The sequence below is a fragment of the Schistocerca piceifrons genome, chromosome 1, assembly GCF_021461385.2.
Source record: "Schistocerca piceifrons isolate TAMUIC-IGC-003096 chromosome 1, iqSchPice1.1, whole genome shotgun sequence".
Taxonomy (NCBI): domain Eukaryota; kingdom Metazoa; phylum Arthropoda; class Insecta; order Orthoptera; family Acrididae; genus Schistocerca; species Schistocerca piceifrons.
The window spans coordinates 752,843,850-752,864,756 of record NC_060138.1 but is presented as its reverse complement, the minus strand read 5'-3'; the positions used below and the strand labels follow the sequence as shown (position 1 = coordinate 752,864,756).

Below are 20,907 nucleotides of genomic sequence, written 5' to 3'. Positions count from 1 at the left end.
TCACCAATCTTCAGTTGTGTAGCATGCATTATTTAAGAAGATTGCTTTGACTGTCTCTTAAACAAATGTATTTTAGTTATGTCTTTCATATCCTTGGGCAAATTATCAAACAAGTTTTATCCTGGACAGAAAATGATATTTAGAGTTTTAAATTGTTTTGCATTGGTAAATATAATTCCAAACTGGCTTTTGTTGCATGACAATGTTTTATGCAGTGTGTCCAAAGATGGGAAAGTGAGGATACCAATTTTCTTAAAGATATTTCCTTACAGTGAACCCAACTATTGCTTTCAGTTATTATTCATATCTTCTTTTTCTGCAGTTTGAAAACTGTTGGTGTTTCATGCATTTGATTCCCAGAGAAAAATCCCATAGCTAAGAATTTAATGTACTTAGGAATAGTATGCTGTGATAAGACACTGGCTGTCATACAATGATTGGACCCTACGAGCGTAAAACACTGACAACATTCTCTTTGTCTGTGTCTTAATGTGTACATTCTAGATAAGTTGACAGTCAATAATCATTTATAAATACTTTGTATTACCTACACAGTATTTACATTCATCACATATGTTTCATGTGACAGAGCTGTTTTTTCCCTTTAAGCTGTAATTCATGTTAATTTGTGTTCTTTGTGTACAATGTTGATTTATTACGTATTGATTGATTGTCTCTTTAGGAGTTCTGGTGTTTTATTAGTGTCTGTTCGTATGTTTTGATTCTTACAATTGTTTCCTAAAAATTTATGTCAGTTTGAGAGTGAACTTCATTACCCTTTGCACCTTATTTTCCAGGTATGACTGGAACTACTCATTAGCTGTTCCCCTTATACCTAATACTTCTAGTTTCTGTAGTAGTATCTTATGGTCAACATTTTTCAAAAGTCATGAACAGGTTTGAAAATATACCTTTAACAGTCATCCCTGTTCATAGTTTCAAATACCACTTTTATGTACTGTGTCATGGCTGGAACAGAAGTACTATCTTGGAAGCCAAACTGTGCTTTGTTAATAAGGGTTTTTTTTCCCAGGTAACTCATTAAATCTGCTTTCATGATTGATTTTTTTTTCCTTCCAGAAATGTGACAGTAGAGATATTGGCCTGTAGTTTTCAATATTTTTTGATTTTCATTTCTTTAGTAGGTGTGCAACTTGTGTGTTATTTGGAGACCATGGTGAAATACATGAAATGAAAGGCTCACTTATTATATTCATTAAAGGAGTTTTTGTATGCTGTCTGTGCATGCCTCAAGGAAAGAGATTAGCACTGCATCCAGGCCTACTGACTACTTTACTTTAGCATTTGTATTGCGTTCCTGACTTCTTGCTCTGCAGTGGGATACATCATTGTGCTGGCTATATAGTTCATTGCAGATGCTGCACCTATTTTAGGAAAATTTTGTTGCAGAGTCTCTCAATACCTAAAAACAGTTATTTACACAATTTGCTAGTTTTTGTCAATTTTCTATTAATTACTCTATCTTTAATTTGTATGTTATTGTATTTGTGTCTACGTCTTCTGGAGTCTTCTTCTATGATGTCCCACAGTGCTTCACTTTTATTATACACCAGCTTTTAGCCTGCAGTTTTGCCTGTGTGTGTGTTCGACACGTATACTGCACAGCTGCCTTCCTCCCCCACTAGGTCCACTTCTTCCTCCCCTCTCTCTTTCCAGCTCATCTTCCCACCTCAGCCTGTCGATATCCTTCTCCCTACACACTGTCTCTACATTTCCTCCTCCCATTCCGTCCATCTCCCCTGGCCCCTCTCTTTGACCTATCTTCCTCCCCCTCTCTCTTTCCATATCCTCTGCCCCCCTCTCTCTTTCCATCTCCTTCTCCCCGTCTTACTTTTCCACCAGCACACTACCCCACCCCACTACACTTTCCACCTGCCTTCTGCACCTCCCCCTCCTTCCTCTTCCGTCACATCGTCCCCCTCTCCGTCTGTCGGTGTCCTCTTCCCTTCTCTGCCCACATCATCCTCCCCCTATTCATCATCTCCCCCTCCCCCCCTCCCCCTCTTCTCAGCAGTGCCCATTCACACATGTAACTGCTGCAAAACAGATTGACAAGGTGACAAGGCAAGGTTATATTGTTCCTACAGCGTGCCTGTTGTGTAGGGCAGCCTTCATGTTGGGGGCATGAAAACCGTTTTTTGCCTGTGACAAATAGGCTGTTGTGCGGAGCAGATCTATAAAGCAGGCTGATACTACTCTCTGCACCTGTGGAAGCTAGAGTTCAAACTGCCCTACAGTACTGATACACGTGAAACTTACTGTTTGTGCGCCAAATTTGGTTGAAATCGGTCCAGGGGATTTGGAGGAGATACTTGGCCGACATAATACAGGGTGAACATTAATAAAAATGGCAGACTGCAGGAACAGATTCCTAACTGGAAATGGAAGGAAAAAGATGATAAACATGTGTCCAGAAATACATCGTTGCCATGGTCAGTGGCGCTGACAAATGAAAGTTCCTGTGAACACATACCATCTGTTCCTTGTGTTTTGCAGGCCATAGGATTGATGCAGCATAACATGAGCAGCAGAATGATCCGGTATTCATGTCAGGAACAAGCCAAGATGGTGTTTGTGTACAGACAAGCAGCACCGCTATACCACAACAGGTGCCTCTACAGACACCAACCACATCATACAACATTTCAAACCCTTTTTCAGCATTTGTGTGATCATGAATCCTTTCAGACAGATGAATGAGCAGGGAGTTGGCAGGCTGTGCGTACACCAGATTTTCAGACTGATTTCTACAGAATATTGATATGAACTGAAGTACAAGCTCCTGGCAAGGGGCCTGTCAACATCGAGTAAGCCAAAATATGATTTTATTTGTATCCTGCATGACAATCGCTGCTATCCCTATCACCTACAATGAGGATTATCAGCAGCGGATTTCCCTCTATGGTAAGGATTTTGTCGATAGTTTTTGCATCAGATCATCACAATTATGGGATTTCTGACATCAGTCCTCTTCACCTACAAAGCAACCTTTACAAGAACTGGCATCATCAATCTGCATAATCGTCGTCTTTAGGCTACAGACAATTCTTGGGAAATGGTTGAGGTGTCTTATTGTCAGCATCATTGTGTGGATAGGGAGCCTGGGCTGTTTAAAAATGTGCCTTTGGCAATATGACAGGTTATGTTGTTTCTGCATGACGGGGCACCATCCCACTTCTGCATTATGGTTTGCTGACACATCATCATCATCATCATCATCATCATCATCTTCCTCTTCCTCAGACATTGAATGGGATGCAGAGGCCCTGTAACACAGCGTAATAAATGGGCAGACTTAACCCCCTGGGTTTTTATCTCTGAGGGCATCTGAAAAGTGTTGTGTATGCTGAACCAGTTTCTGATGTGCAGACCCAACAACGTGTTCACGTTGCCTCTGACATTATTTGGAGAGAGGCTGGGATGTGCGAAAGAATGCGACATGACAATATATGATGCGACATGTGAACACGTGCATTGCATCCCATGAAGGCCATTTCGAAAATCTGTTGTGATGTGGATATGATGCAGTTCTGTTCTATGTTCTGGAATGATTTGTTGTCATTGCACAAACGCCATCTATTTCCAGACATACATTCATAGAACCCTTTTTCCTCCATTTCCAGTCAGGAATCTCCTGCAAAAGTTCACCTTGTATGCATGTTGCTTTTGATACAGTATGCTTCAAAGCTTCATGGCAAAAGTCAGGAATGGATTACTCCTACAACAAGGAGAAAGAAAGGTTTGCCACTGTGGGTCCAGAAATACATATTTGAGCATGTTACTGTTATGCAGTGCATGCTTACAGTTGTTGTTTACCAGAGGAAAATGTATGACACTAGTTACAATGTTACACAAATAATCAAATTGTGAATCAGTATGATAGATGCCTGAATATCCCTCAACATGCACAGATGATGTACAGTAATCGCAAGTTAAATACGTAGCTGTCGGCATATCTGCGTTGGCATAATTGTGACATGGAGTCTCCTCTGAAGTGACATGCAAGTACTAGGAGCATTAAATGTATCCTTAGCTATTAGCAGAAGGGTGTGTGTAGCGATTTGTAATTGTCCGTCCCCGTGGTTTGCAGTCTGGAACAACCAAGAGCTCACAACCACGCATTATATGTATGGTTTGGTGGAAGACAAATGCACTGGAGGCACATTGGTTGTACCAGGTACACTACCCATTGCACAGATTACCATATTGAATGGCATTTGAAAGAATTCATCATTGCCTCTGTGAATGCGGGAGGTTCACACGTCCACCAGGCAGCAAAGTTCAGCCAAGATATACAACACGAGAGGAGGAGGAAGGTCTACTTAGTGCTGTGGAGAAAAGTCCTGGAATCAGCACAAGGCAGTTAGTCTTGCAGAGGAATGTGCTGCACATGACAATCTAGAGATGTTTATATGAAAATGTCCTGTACCCGTACCGTTTGCGGCATTTACAAGCCTTCTCTCTTTCAGATTATCCTCCAAGAGTAACATTCTGCCAGTGGTTCCTGCATCAGTGTGTTATGATGTCCAACTTGGCAGCTGTTGTTTTATTCACACATGAAATGATATTCACAAGGGGCAGAATCCAAAATTTGCAAAACTAACACATGTGGACAGGCACAAAGTGCTGTGCAACTGTCCAATCATGTCACCAACAGAGGTTCTTCATTAATGTTTCAGCAGCCATTGTTAGCAACTGCTTGTTGGAACCCTACATCCTTCCAAGCTGACTTATTGGAATACCTACACAGATTTCTTGCATACTGCATTACCCAAGTACTTACGACATGCCACTTGCAACCCATTGACAACTGTATTTTGTAACTGTGTTTCATGCACTAGAGTGCTCCGACACATTTCAGCCTGTCTGTCCACAGGCACCTGAATACACACTTTCCTGCGTGTTAGGTAGGTAGAGGTGTACATGTTGCATTGCCATCTTATTCTCCTGAGTTAGACCATGGAGACTGCCACTTCTGGGGACACACACAATTTTCATGTATTCACCTGTTGTTCTGGATGAACATACTTCCCATGCATGTATTGTAGCAGTCTTTCAGACAGTATGAAATGCATTAGATATTTTTGATTGGGAGCAGAATTCAATGAGGCAATAAAGGGAAACATGCATTCAAGCAGGAGGAGGTCACATTAAAAATTTCATCTGTTATGTAGCCAAGATTTTCTAGTTAGCCTCCACCTGTCTCCCCCTCACCCTCTTCATTTTGACCATCTCCTCCCAGCCCCATCTCTGCACTTCTCCTTCCCGTACCATTCCCCCCCCCCCCTCCCCCCCCGCGTCCCCCGCAAGGGCTTGGGGGTTAGAATAGTGCAGAGGTATTCCTGCATGTCATAAGAGGTGACTAAAAGAAGGCTCACACCTTTTGGCCTTTATGTAATAGTCCCCCGTATGGTTTGACCTCCATTTTACAAAATTTTCCCGAAGAGTGAACCAATTGGGGAACGGTGCCTTACATGGTACATCGTGTCTGTCGTGTATTGAGATCTTTAGCCAGCTTTCTTGTCGTGGCATTGCAGTCCCGCTTATCCTCCAACTCTTGAAGGAGGACACCTTCCTGGGTGCGTTTTCCTCCACCCACTATGCAATGTTGTTTTCTGCGCTGACAAGGGCCACGGAATTCTTTGCACCTTATATCCAGCACGATAGCCAGTCCGTTGTGGTGGGGCCGCCATGTACCCTGTTGGTTGTAGCCCCCTGACTACACAGGGATCGCTCTGTTGATGCCTGGGCCGTTAACTCCCCACGTATGCCAAGGAGTAGATGACCGTCACCCTGGGGCATCAAGACTCCCGGCAATGGCCATCCTACCAGGTGACTTTTGCTGTGGCTGGGTGGCACCCATGGGAAGGGTCCCTGGTTGGAGTGGGTGGCATCAGGATGGATGACACGCAATGAAGCGTACCTTGTCATCACTTGCTGGTGATCAAACACCAGAAGTCTCTAAGCGTTCCAAGTCTCAGTACAATGCAAGGTAGTATGATCCTAAATCGTTCCCCTCCCTGGCCACACCATTGGAGGAATGCCTGGCTAAGGATGGCAGCGAACCTTATTCGCCCCGATACGAGAGCTGATGAGGACTCCTTTGTCTCGATGAAGCCTCAGTTTTTTGTAGAGTGCTTAAGAGGACAAGTTTGGGGAGGTGGAGGGCTTGTCCAAAATGCAATCAGGGTCACTCTTGATAAAAACAGCATCCTCTGCCCAGTCACGGGCATTACTTGCTTGTGACAAGCTGGGGAATGTTTCCATTACCATCACTCCTCATAAGAGCTTAAATACAGTCCAGGGTATTATATTCCATTGGGTCCTTCTTTTGCAGTCTGACGCTGAACTGCACAACAACTTAGAATGATGAGGAGTTCATTTCATCCGATGCATCCATCAGGGTCCGAGGGATAGTCGGGTTGCCACCGGTGCATTTGTCTTGGCCTTCAAGGGTGACACATTACCTGTGAAGGTCAAGGTGATGGTATACCTCTGTGATGTGAAGCCATATATCCCTCCCTCGATGCAGTACTTTAAGTGCTGGAAGTTTGGCCATATGTCTTCCTGCTGTACTTCCAGCATCACATGTCGAGATTGTGGATGTCCATCCCATCCCAATACTCCATGTGCCCCACCTCCCACCTGTGTCAACTGCGGAGAGCATCATTCCCCTTGCTCACCAGACTGCAGGATTATACGGCGAGAAAGGAAAATCATGAAATACAAGACCCTGGACCAACTGACCTACACTGAGGCCAAGAGGAAATTTGAGTGCCTACATCCTGTGGCTATGACCACCTCTTATGCCGCCGCTACGAGAACAGTTGTAGTCCCATCAGTTCCACGAGTTCCAGTCGGCTCTCAGAGCTGGAAGACAACACATGCCCCCTTGATGATGGGGGGCACTTTACTCCCTGTTGCTCCCGCACCACCTACCTCGGGAGCACTGTCCCCCAAACCATCGAGGACACCATTCCCCATTTCTCAGCTGGAGAAGCGCAAGTCTTCTTTAGCTCCTCTTGCTAGGAAGGGGTCCCTGGGTCACTCCCTTCCCAGGTTTCTGCTAGTGGGAAAGATGACACCTGCCAGTATCTGAAGTGTCCAAAAGCAGCTGGTCGTAGGGCTTCATGATCATTCTCAGTCCGGGAGACTGAATCAGTGAAGCCCTCCCAGCCAGAGAAACCCACTTGCCGAGCACTTTGCTGAACACTATGCTCGAGCCTCTGCGTCAGAGAACTACCCCCAGCCTTTCACACCCTCAAATGGCGGATGAAAATGAAAGTCCTCTCGTTCACTACATGCCACAGTGAACCCTATAATGCCCCATTTACAGAGTGAGAGCTCCTCAGTGCCCTTGCACATTACCCTGACACAGCTCCTGTGCTGGATCGGATCTTCAGTCAGATGATTAAACATCTCATCTGGCTACAAGTGATATCTCCTCATCATCTTCAACCGGGTCTGATGCAATTGCATCTTTCCATCAGAATGGCAGGAAAGCACCATCATTCCGGTGCTAAATTCCAGTAAAAGTCCACTTAACGTTGATAGCTATCGGCCCATCAGCCCCACCAATGTTCTCTCTAATCTGCTGGAACATATGGTGTGTTGGCAGTTGGGTTGTGTCTTGGAGTCATGTGGCCTATTGCCTCCATGTCAGGGCAGCTTCCGCCAGGGTCACTCTACCACTGATGATCTTGTGTCCCTCAAGTCTGCCATCCAAACAGCCTTTTCCAGATGCCAGCACCTGGTTGCTGTCTTTTTTGACTTAAGTAAACCATACAACATGACCTGGCGACATCATATCCTTGCCACATTGTATGAGTGGGGTCTCCGTTGCCTGCTCCCAATCTTTGTCCAAAACTTCTTGTCGCTCCATACTTTCTGTGTCCAAATTGCTGCCTCCCATAGTTCCCCCCGTATTCAGGAGAATGGGGCCACAGGGTTCCGTATTGAGTGTATCTCTATTTTTAGTGGCCATCAACGGCGTAGCAGCAGCTGTAGGGCTGTCGTTCTCTCCTCCTCTGTATGCGGATGACTTACGCATTTCGTATTGCACCTCCACTACTGGTGTTGCTGAGTGGCGCTTACAGAGAGCCATTCATAAGGCGCAGTCATGGGTTCTAGCCCACAGTTTCCAGTTTCCAGCCATGAAATTGTGTGTCATGCTCTTCTGTCGGTGTTGTACTGTTCATCCAGAACCTGACCTTTGTCTTAATGATGATCCATTCACTGTAGTGGAGACACATCGATTCTTAGGATTGGTTTTTGACACCTAATTGACTTGGCTACCTCACCTTTGTCAGCTTAAGTGGGAGTGCTGGCAGCGCCTCAGTGCTCTCCGCTGCCTGAGCAACACCAACTGGGGTGCAGATTGCTCTATGCTGCTGCAGCTATACAGAGCTCCTGCGACGGGAGCTTTTAGAATGAGTCTTGTGACCAGCATCCTGGTGGCAGCCAGAGTCCCTCCATTGTGGATCTGACATGCACAATTGCTCACCAGTTATCTTGCACCCATTCATAGTTCTCCTGAGCATCTGAATTACCACCTCTCTTTCCCACCCGCGGCAGTTCATATCCCGCATCGGCGGCGGAGGTCAATGCTCATGATTGCAGTTTGTGTGCGATCCTTTCTCTCCAAACTGGAGTACTTCCCTTTACCACCTCTACTTGAGGTCCATTCACATACACCTCCATGGTGTACACCTCGGCCGAAGCTTTGTCTGGACCTTTTGCATGGCCCTTAAGGACTCTGTTAACCCTGCCACTCTCTGCTGTTACTTCCTCTCGATTCTTGATGTGTTCTGGGGATCTGAAGTTGTTCACACTGATGGCTTGATGGCTGATGGAAGTGTTGGCTTCGCCTATGTCCACAGAGGTCATATTGAACAGCATTCCTTGCCTGATGGCTGCAGGGTATTCACTGCAGAGCTTGTGGCCATATCCCATGCACTTCAGTACATCCGTTTCTGTTCTGGTGAGTCGTTTCTTCTCTGTTCTGACTACCTGAGCAGCTTAAAAGCTATCGACCAGTGCTACCCTCGTTTCTTCTCTGTTCTGACTACCTGAGCAGCTTACAAGCTATCGACCAGTGCTACCCTCGCCATCCTTTGGTAGCGAAAATGCAGGAGTCCATCTTTGCCCTGGAACAGTCCAGTCATTCAGTAGTGTTTGTGTGGACCCTAGGATATGTCGGAGTCCCAGGCAATGAACTTGCTGATAAGCTGGCTAAACAGGCTATGCTGAAACTGCTCCTGGAGATGGGTATCTCTGAAATTGACCTACCTTCTGTCTTATGCTGCAAGGTTTTTCGGCTTTTGGAGACAAAGTGGCATAACAGTATGCACAACAAACTGTGTCATTAAAGAGACTGCGAATGTGTGGAAGTCTTCCCTGCGTTCTTCCTCCCCCGCCCCTACTTGCTCGCCTCCCCACGCCCCTTCACTGCCTGTCCCCCGCTGCCCCTTCCCTGCACGTAACCCTCCGCCAACGCACCTTGCCCTCCACACCCCCACTACCCCCGCCCCCATTACCCAGCCCCCATTACCCCTGCCCCCATTATCCCCGCACTCCAGCACCACCAAAGTGCAGCCCGTATTGACACAGCCCTCGCGTCGCCACACCCCCCACTTAACTTGCCACCACGCATTACAGACCGCAATGAGTCACTGCCCTTCCGTGTAACCATCCCAACTCGCATCACCAACCCCAGCGCATATCTGGCTCCCCCGATCACCATCCCCTCTCCTTCCTAAGCCCCTCTCCTTCCTAAGCCCCCCCTCTTCCAAGCCCCCCCTCTCTTCCAAGCCCCCCCCTCTCTTCCAAGCCCCCCCCTCTCTTCCAAGCCCCCCCCTCTCTTCCAAGGCCCTTCTCTCTTCCAAGGCCCCCCCTCTCTTCCAAGGCCCCCCCTCTCTTCCAAGGCCCCCCCTCTCTTCCAAGGCCCCCCCCTCTTCCAAGGCCCCCCCTCTTCCAAGGCACCCCCTCTTCCAAGCCCCCCCCCTCTTCCAAGCCCCCCCCCCTCTTCCAAGGCCCCCCCCTCTTCCAAGGCCCCCCCCTCTTCCAAGGCCCCCCCCTCTTCCAAGGGCCCACCCTCTTCCAATCCCCCCCTCTTCCAATCCCCCCCTCTTCCAATCCCCCCCTCTTCCAATCCCCCCCTCTTCCAGGCCCCCCCTCTTCCAGGCCCCCCCTCTTCCAGGCCCCCCCGTCTTCCAGGCCCCCCCCGTCTTCCAGGCCCCCCGTCTTCCAGGCCCCCCCCGTCTTCCAGGCCCCCCTCTTCCCAGCCTCCCCCAGCCCCTCTTTTCCCAGCCTCCCTCTTCCCAGCTCCCCTCTTCCCAGCCCCCCCTCTTCCCAGCCCCCCCTCTTCCCAGCCCCCCCTCTTCCCAGCCCCCCCTCTCTTCCAAGACACCCACCCTCTCTTCCAAGACACCCACCCTCTCTTCCAAGACACCCACCCTCTCTTCCAAGACCCCACCCCCTCTTCCAAGACCCCACCCCCTCTTCCAAGACCCCACCCCCTCTTCCAAGACCCCACCCCCTCTTCCAAGACCCCACCCCCTCTTCCAAGACCCCACCCCCTCTTCCAACGCCCCCCCTCTACCAAGTCCCCCCCCGCCTCTTCCCGGATCCCACCCCCCTTTGCCGCCATCTCCCCCCCGTCGCCGCCACCGCCCCCCCTTTCCACCGCCGCCGCCACCACCGGCCCCCCTTTGCCGCCGCCGCCACCCCCCCTTTGCTGCCGCCGCCGCCACCGGCCCTCCTTTGCCGCCGCCGCCTCCGGCCCCCCCTTTGCCGCCGCCGCCCTCTTTGCCGCTGCCCCCCCCCCTTTGCCGCCGCCCCCCCCCTTTGCCGCCGCCGGCCGACCCTTTGCCGCCGCCACCACCCCCCCTTTGCCGCCGCCACCAGCGCCTCCCCTCTGCCACCGCCCCCCCTTGCTGCCTTTACAAATGTCTGCTTGTGTCTGTGTACGTGCGGATGGATATGTGTGTGTGTGCGCGAGTGTATACCTGTCCTTTTTCCCCCTAAGGTAAGTCTTTCCGTTCCCGGGATTGGAATGACTCCTTACCCTCTCCCTTAAAACCCACATCCTTAAATCTTTCCCTCTCCTTCCCTCTTTCCTAATGAAGCAACCGTTGGTTGCGAAAGCTTGAATTTTGTGTGTATGTTTGTGTTTGTGTGTCTATCAACATGCCAGCGCATTCGTTTGGTAAGTTACATCATCTTTGTTTTTAGATATAATTTTCCCACGTGGAATGTTTCCCTCTATTACGAGGGCAGTTCAATAAGTAATGCAACACATTTTTTTTCTCGGCCAATTTTGGTTGAAAAAACCGGAAATTTCTTGTGGAATATTTTCAAACATTCCCGCTTCGTCTCGTATAGTTTCATTGACTTCCGACAGGTGGCAGCGCTGTACGGAGCTGTTAAAATGGCGTCTGTAACGGATGTGCGTTGCAAACAATGGGCAGTGATCGAGTTTCTTTTGGCGGAAAACCAGGGCATCTCAGATATTCATAGGCGCTTGCAGAATGTCTACGGTGATCTGGCAGTGGACAAAAGCACGGTGAGTCGTTGGGCAAAGCGTGTGTCATCATCGCCGCAAGGTCAAGCAAGACTGTCTGATCTCCCGCGTGCGGGCCGGCCGTGCACAGCTGTGACTCCTGCAATGGCGGAGCGTGCGAACACACTCGTTCGAGATGATTGACGGATCACCATCAAACAACTCAGTGCTCAACTTGACATCTCTGTTGGTAGTGCTGTCACAATTGTTCACCAGTTGGGATATTCAAAGGTTTGTTCCCGCTGGGTCCCTCGTAGTCTAACCGAACACCATAAAGAGCAAAGGAGAACCATCTGTGCGGAATTGCTTGCTCGTCATGTGGCTGAGGGTGACAATTTCTTGTCAAAGATTGTTACAGGCGATGAAACATGGGTTCATCACTTCAAACCTGAAACAAAACGGCAATCAATGGAGTGACGCCACACCCACTCCCCTACCAAGAAAAAGTTTAAAGCCATACCCTCAGTAAAGTCATGGTTACAGTCTTCTGGGACGCTGAAGGGGTTATTCTGTTTGATGTCCTTCCCCATGGTCAAACGATCAACTCTGAAGTGTATTGTGCTACTCTTCAGAAATTGAAGAAACGACTTCAGCGTGTTCGTAGGCACAAAAATCTGAATGAACTTCTCCTTCTTCATGACAACGCAAGACCTCACACAAGTCTTCGCACCCGAGAGGAGCTCACGAAACTTCAGTGGACTGTTCTTCCTCATGCCCCCTACAGCCCCGATCTCGCACCGTCGGATTTCCGTATGTTTGGCCCAATGAAGGACGCAATCCGTGGGAGGCACTACGCGGATGATGAAGAAGTTATTGATGCAGTACGACGTTGGCTCCGACATCGACCAGTGGAATGGTACCGTGCAGGCATACAGGCCCTCATTTCAAGGTGGCGTAAGGCCGTAGTATTGAATGGAGATTACGTTGAAAAATAGTGTTGTGTAGCTAAAAGATTGGGGAATAACCTGGTGTATTTCAATGCTGAATAAAACAACCCCTGTTTCAGAAAAAAAATGTGTTGCATTACTTATTGAACTGCCCTCGTATATCAATAGAGTTCGGTAGATTCCGTAGTTCTTGGTAATGATCAGCCATTTTCTTCTAGAATTATTGAGTTGGTGTTGGTAGATATCCAGGCTGCAGATGTTCTCATATTGCGTTTAACGTACATTTCGGCCACAGTTATTCAAAGGGTAGTCTGTTCTCTGAAAAAAATAAAAGGAAAGCAGAATACATATTCAACTCTTTAAATGCTTTAAGGCTTAGTTCACATGAGCAGAGTGTTAGCTGAATGTCAGCTGCACAGTAAAGTTTTGAGTAACTCCTACGTTTAAAGTTTTGACAGGTTTTGAGAAACTACATTTTTCGTTTTGATGACATATTTCATTGTGCTGCTTCTGTCATGATCTAGCCAAAGCGAAGGGTTGGTTGGGAGAAGAGACCAAACAGTGAAGTCATCAGTCTCATCGGATTAGGGAAGGACAGGGAAGAAAGTCAGCCATGCCCTTTCAAAGGAACCATTGCGGCATTTGCCTGGAGCGATTTAGGGAAATCACAGAAAACCTAAATCAGGATGGCCGGACACGGGATTGAACTGTTATCCTCCCGAATGCAGGTCCAGTGTGCTAACCACTGCTCCTCCTCGCTCAGTCCAAAGAGACATAGTCATAATGAAATCTGGTAACTAGCTTTTTTTTAAATCAAGCAACTAAGGACAAGACAGATCAATAGCATTTAAAAATTCAAAGTGATGTGATCCTACAAGGTGTGGCAAAGGATATTTTTCCCACATTCATTTTGTGAACACATGACTGTTGTAGATTAGTTTGTTTTATTATGTTTCAGAAGAATTTACAGATAAAACTACAATAACTGACAATCAAGATGAAACAATGATATTAACAAAATTGTACCCTTAAAGGGAATGCATATGACAGCTCATATTCTGCCTTATGTATGACTTCAGCTTTTACTGTCCTGCCAAGGCACTTTATGGGTCTCACTTACAAAATAATTAGCCATTACATGTCTATTTTTATTGCTAACACAGTTCCTCCCCTTTCGTCCCAAGTTTGTGCCAGACTCGAATATTTTTGCAGTAAATGTGTTTTCATGTTGGTGACCATCTCTCTCACATGCATAATAATTTAGAATGCAGTATGCTTTAATTGAGTCAGTAGTAAAATCCATGTCACCTTCATTGCTCACTGCAACACATTTCATTAGTTCGACAATGGAAAGAAAAAAAAAAAAACTGAATGTTTTGTGAATGAAACTGTTAGTACAGGCAGACAAAAGTGACATTTGCAGTATATAGCTAACTCTGCCACTGGATTTGTGAATGTCTGTATCCAGTTTTAAATTGAAACGACTCTTAATGCAATGTTAAATTTGACTGTGACTGCCACTGACTTTGTAAACCTCATACAAAAGAAAAACTGACCTACAACTCTGCGTAGTGCAAGGCCATAGCATCAAATGTGGTGGGTTGTAGCCCATTGCAACCGACTGCCAACATACGTCACCTATTTACTCGAGACTGGAAGTGGGTATTCCTGTGTTAAAAGTAATTTTAACATATCAAATAAATTTCATACACAGCAATATATGGCCGAAAATGCAACAAGTGTAAAGTGGCCACCAAGTCTATTTTTCACTATAAACTTTTCTAAATATATGCGGCATGCTACTTAATTACAAAATATCATAATACCTATTAACAGTAATGAAGGTATAGCTAGTCCATTATCAAGGTTCACAGTGAGTTTATGATGCGCAAAAGAATCAATTTATTTTATTGAATAGTTTCCTCAAAATTGAATGAGAAAGACTGCAAAGTGGAGAATATGCATGTATCCCAAACAGTGATTTTTTACTCACAGTGATTTTTTACTCACAGTGATTTTTTACTCAAATAGTGATTTTTTACTCAAACAGTGAAAGTTTTATTGAGAAACTAGCAATGGAGATGGATATAGCTTTGCTTCATTTATGTGAAACATTAAGTTTATTACCCAGAAGACCTTCATTGTCGGAAGCTGACTTAGTACCACGTTATGTCTATTAGCATTGAGCCACATACATGCCACACTCTTGCCATGTCGCAACACTTGCTATGCCATGTTGGTGCGCCCCCTGCCATAGATTTATGAGGTCACTCCACTTTAAATAACTTTGGACAGATATTCCTCAAAGCTTGAAGTCAGTGGTTGACTGCAGTGACTGAATCCATTGACTGATCAAAGATTGTGTGGTTAGATGATGATGATTTTTTTTTTCTGTTATTGGCAAAACACATGAAAAATGGAATTACTTCTAACCAACACAATAAGAAGTTTCATTTTTGATGTGGTAAAGTGGATCTATCAGTGAATGGTGACAAAAAATAGGCAGTAGATTAGTGTAAGTGTAAATTATTGCCAGCTTAGATCTGTTGCAGTAAAGAAACAGCAGATGAGGGTGATTGACAGGCTGCAGAAACGATTGAACCACTGACGGTTAGCAATAAGAACAACACATGTGTAAGAGATGTTCCCACCAGTTATTCCACTGACAGTGAGGCTAAAATGATCAAGTCATCATGGCAGAAGTGCAGTTTACAGAACAAATGCACAAACAAGCAGAATTGTTACACTAGTCTCGATGTTTCACCTATCTTACCTTAGTATTCAGCACAAGTTTCGCTAACACAGCCAACATAATGCTAAAAAAGAACAACAACAAAGCTCTAAATAGAAGTGTTCAAGTGTTAAGAAAAACAAAAAGCCTTCTAATTTATGCTGATGGCCACAGAAGAAGCCACTCTGGTTCAGTTTGTGAACTTATGAACTTGAATCATTCTGTGTTTGCTAAGATCAAACCTGCAGCTATATTCAGTTCTGTGGCACAAAACTTAGCCGTAGAGACGAACAAACTGAACAAAGATGATTTTATTATGATTGTAGGTAGCACCAATTATCTATACAAAAATGAAAGCTAGTCAGCACTGCAAAGTTACAGGAAATTATTGCCATAATTACACCACACCAGTGTTCTCATAACAAACGTACCAATACAGTACGATCTTCCAGAGTCGTCTTGTGTCAATACAGATATAGACACACAATTCAGTGCTACAAAAACTACATGAAAAATTCAGGTGTGTAAACTTAATAGATGTTAGCAATGTGAGCTAGGATGAACAGACCCAGCCTGGACTACATGTTTACAGGAAGGACAAAGTAATTTAAGTGAATAAAATAAATGGTCTGTGTACCCTCTTCAGCATCAGGAATTAACTAGTCACTCCAGATCATAATCATGAGGGTTTTTAGAGAGAGAGAGAGAGAGAGAGAGAAAAGGAGAAGAAGAGAAACATTACACAGTGATCAACCAGACACCTTAGATGTGTGTGTGTGAACGCTGTGCACTTAATGATGTAATCATATTTAACTGAAGAAAAAGTAGAGGTACCATTAATAGGTATAGGTAATATTACTGAGAATAAAGCATTTCAAAGTAAATGAAACAGAAATCATGACAAGCAGGAAATGTCTAAGTTGGGTTCACCAGAACTGCATAATAGATCTGTGACCTGATACCACCTGAATGTACAGCTCTGGTTGGTGATATTCATAACAAAATATTTTTTTTAAATATTGTGTCCGAATGAACGCTGGCTTAAGGAAGAAGAATGTAACTTATACACCCTAGCTGACCACACAAGCTTAATTGGTTACTATAGATCTCCGAATATGAAGGGGGACAGTGTAGCAATATTAGCTGAAGAACCGTTGTCCTGAAAGCCAAAGTTATAGGTATTAATCATTTAACTGTAGAAGGAAAATTTGAAGCTGCTGCTATCCAATTCCATGACTGCAAAGTGATTGTAATGTCTGTATACTATCCATCCAAAACAGACTTAAGGATTTTATAGAGTTAATGGAAAAACTTTTACTATTATTACCTAAATATGAGACAAATAGAGTATTAATCATTGGTGATATTAAGCCGTTCGGCAAAATCAAATGGAAACTCCACACAGGAATATCAGCATTTTAGGAAAAGATAGATTGCTGCTTACTGTAAAGAAGACATGTTAAGTTGCAGTCAGGCACAATTAAAAGACACACAAAGCATTCAGCCACAGTCTTCATCAGCTAAAGAGAAAGAGTGAGAGAAACACCAAATTTTTTACTGCATCATTGATAAAAATATCAGACAAAATGATTCCCTCTAATATCATTTCAGGTATACGTAAACAGGAGACTCACTTGAATGTCATTGAGCCATTGTTATCTGACCATGATGGCCAACTCCAGAGACTGTCTGGAGTTGGAAACATTCACAAACATAAGGCTGAATCTGGGACAATGAGACTACTGCTTGATGTACACACAACAAATTTCAGACATTATCTACAGACTTTTGACTGGAGCTCCATTGTCAAAGTGTATCAGTCATCTTGTGAAGCATATGAAAATTTCTAATGTACTATAATAGCCACCTTTTTAATAAATGCTGCCCTACTAAAATACCCAGAGGCCATGTTCAAAGAAAAACAGGAAAGGATTCATAACTAATTGGTATGCTCCTTATCTGTATAAGCTAAAAATATTGCTAAAGTCATACTGTGAAATGTCATTTAGCAATAGTACATACAAGTCAGTGCATCTTAATCTGAAGTCATATTATAGAAATGGTATAAGTATAGCTAAAAAAAGAGCTAATGGTAACATCATAGATCAGTCAAGTAACAAGTGCAAGGCAGCATGCAAGATGGTAAAACCGTAACCTGAGATGTCCACAAAATGCTGGCTATTCCATTTACCACAGATCAACATAATCTCACCTTTTTCTACTCGGGATTCTGCAGCTAACTGATGTTAGGAATACTGGTCTGAAATTTTGCAGATCCATTCTGTTGCCCTTCTTACACACAGACGTCACGCCTGCTTTTTTCCAGTCACTTGGGACTTTGAGCTGGGCGTGAGATTCGTGATAAATGCAAACTGACACCAGTTAGTTTTTTCCTTTACTACTGTAATGAACAATTCCAATAGATGTGAGTATATTTATTTTACACTTGTAAAAAAGATGGGTTAAGAAAACATTTTATTTTCTTTGGTAATGTAATATGCAAATTTTAGAATGATTGTCAGGTATCCCGTGTTTTGATTATTGATGTAGACTTACATGCTTGGAAATTAATGAAGCTTGAAGATTGCCTACAAGAGCATTTTATCTGTATGTTAAAAACATCTGTGTATGAAGTAGTTAGCATAGTATGCTGTGTAAGTTAACTTGTGCAAAAGATTCAATAATGTTTCAATTTCTGCATAGAGTTAGCTGCTTTAGTGTTGAGCTTTTTCTGTTTTTTAAAAGAAATAAAAAAGTTCCTGTATTTTAGTTTCATGTATTACTTTATGCCTCTTGAATGCAAACATTAATATAGATGCACAAATTATATCTTTATTAAACAGAATACGTATTGTTAACAGAAAACAGCTGGGTGGAGCCACGTCTGTGTGATTATGATGGCTGTTATTACTGTCCAAGCTGCCACTGGAATTCCATGGCTGTAATACCAGCAAGAGTTATCCATAACTGGGACTTTGAGGAAAGACCTGTGTGTCGCGCTTCAAGGCAGTTACTCCAGCTAATGATTAAGCGGCCTTTGTTGAATCTGGAAGAACTGAATCCAAGATTATTTGGTTTTGTTGAAGAACTTGGTTTTGTGAAGGTAATTTTATGATCTGTGTTTCATTAATGAAAAGAAATGCCAGGAAATTTTAAAGAGTTAATTCAGGAAAAATTTATGAAAGGCTGTCATATATTCATCCTCGTAACATGGAGTTCCCTCTCAACAAAGACTGTGAGTGATATAATCATACTTTCCGTCCTTCACCATATTTGGCCGAAAACTGTTGAATTAGAACAAAATGCTGCTGAGATGTAACACATTGAAAAATTGTTTTATCTCCATTTTGCCAGATGTAGTGCCAAAAAGTGTGTGTTAAAAGAAAGAGTAGAATGAAGTTTATTCATCTCACAACGTACAGTTACAAATCAAAGATTTTTGTATTGGAGACACGTCAGATTACTTTTAAAAAAATAAGATTATAATAATTACCATATTTAAGCAGGTATTTCTGAATTTTTAGACATGAACAATTAACAAGAACATATATAACACTTATGGTCATTTTTCAGCTTGCAATACAGTTTATACACTATATTAACAACTTATTATACAATACATATTTTTTATGTTTCTTTTCTTTTCAAATCGCCAAACTGTCCTGCATGAATTCTTCAGATGAATAACAACATTTTTCCACTAGTGTATTAAATAATGATCTTTTTAATGGGACAAACTCCATATTTAACAGATATGTGTTATTTAATTTATAGTACATTTTTAATCCCGTGTACAATGGTATTTGAGCTGAAGTTTTAAGTTATGAGACGGAAGTTTGAAACTGTGTCTGTGACAAGTACTGTAATTGTGGTTGAAATGAAAATTGTCAAGTGAGTTTTGATTTTTATATATGAAAATAAAAATGTTGTAAATGTATTCTTAATTTTTTAAATAATGGCTGACATGATGCTCTTTTTTGGACTAAACACATGTTTCTTATGATTCTCTTTTGAAGAGAGTAATCTCAGGCTGTTTGTTGAGTTTCTCCAGAAAATTATTCTGCATCGAATTATAGTCTCAAAGTGGCTGTGGTAGACTGTCTTCCTGATATCCATAAGGGTGGAACCAGATAAGAGATTCATCGCGTAAGCTAGGATATTTAGCTTGGTTGCTAAGTAGTCTACGTGTGCCTTCCAACTTAAATTTTTGTCAAGATTTAGACGTAGAAATTTTACATAATTTGCTTCAGTCATTTCCTGATCGCCATGCACTATTTTTGTGGGAGATGCTGATGTTTTAGCACTGAACTGCACTAATTGTGTTTTTGTGACATTGAGTTTTAATCCATTATGGTGAAACCATAATTCTAAGTTTCCCATTATAATTTCTGCAGTACCATGAATTTGTGCTAAATTGTCATTTTCAATGAAGACCGAGGTGTCATTTGCAAATAAAATGGAGTGAACATCAATGCTTAAAGGTAAACCATTTATGTGCAGCAGAAAAAGATAAGGCCCCAAAATTGAGCCCTGTGGGACCCCTGTACAAATCTTTTTCCAGTCCGAGAATGATTTTTTTTTCCATTTGAATTTAGAATAACTCTCTCTTTTCTTTCCGACAAATAAGATTTGAACCACTGCAATGCCCTGTTCACAATCCCATCTCACTCTAACTTGTGTAGAAGTATAATGTTACAGTAAAATCTGCCTTCCCAATTTTCTTGAGGTGATGCATTAACTCCTGATTTTTTTAGTTTCGCTAATATTTTATTACTTTTTAAAAAATCTTTTGGTATTATGTGAATTTGTCTTGTGTAATCTTAACCGTGAAATAGAGTTTTCGACACTTTCCTTACTCAATATTTTTGACTTCCAGTAAGTAATTATTCTTATTCGAATTAAAACTGTATAGTGGACGGTGTTGCAAACCTGGTGCCTTGTTTTTTATGAGTAACACTGTTGCCAGTTGAGTTACCAATCATGGATTGTGAGATGCTTTCACAACTTCAGACCTCTCCTGTTAACAAAAGTATGACCCAAATGTGAGATAGTATTTAGTTTTATTAAATTTGCTTCATACTGATTTTTCAGTGTACGCCTTTCCCTTCTGAACTACTAGAACACATTTCTTCATCTATTTTTTTTAAAGTAATTACTTAAAATGTTAATATTATTTTATCAGTTGAGCATCTAGTTTCAGACAAAACATGCATACACCAGAGATATTTGTACAAATTTTTGGAATATGTAACAGGACTGTTTGCCATACAAAAGTACTTTTGGATAATTGCTTATTCTGGCTAAATTTTGGGTGCCTATTCTTCTTTCTTAGGATGTGCTGATACCTGCCATAATACAAGGTTTCCCTGATGCTTTCCTAGTATGACACTTCATTAGTTATTTGAACAACCATTTTTACACTTTCTCCATTTTCCTCTTTCTTTTCATTAACTTTAAATGTAGCATCACTGTTTTGAACATTACATGGGGCGGCATTATGTGAGGTGTCAGACTACAGGCCATCATCTTACAAGCTAAGCACTAAATAGTAGGCATTTGTTTGCCTAACTTCACCTTTAAAAAATAAAAAATAAATAAAAAATAAATAAAAAAAAGGAGAGAGAGAAAACATATACAATGATTTTCTCCCAGAAGTTTCCAGTATTAAATTGTAGTTGTACAAAGACATTATCTATCCCAAGTGTTCT

The 20,907-nt window shown here is 43.1% G+C and overlaps 1 protein-coding gene across 2 annotated transcripts in view; it reads left to right on the top strand.

Moving 5' to 3' along the window:
• Positions 1-20,907, top strand: part of LOC124712003 (differentially expressed in FDCP 8 homolog A) — a 94,061-nt gene that overhangs the window by 16,165 nt on the left and 56,989 nt on the right. For both annotated transcript variants that reach the window (XM_047242302.1, XM_047242294.1), the window contains one exon: positions 18,061-18,302. In XM_047242302.1, coding sequence (XP_047098258.1) covers positions 18,061-18,302 — 242 coding nt within the window. The remainder of the gene's footprint in view (positions 1-18,060; positions 18,303-20,907) is intronic.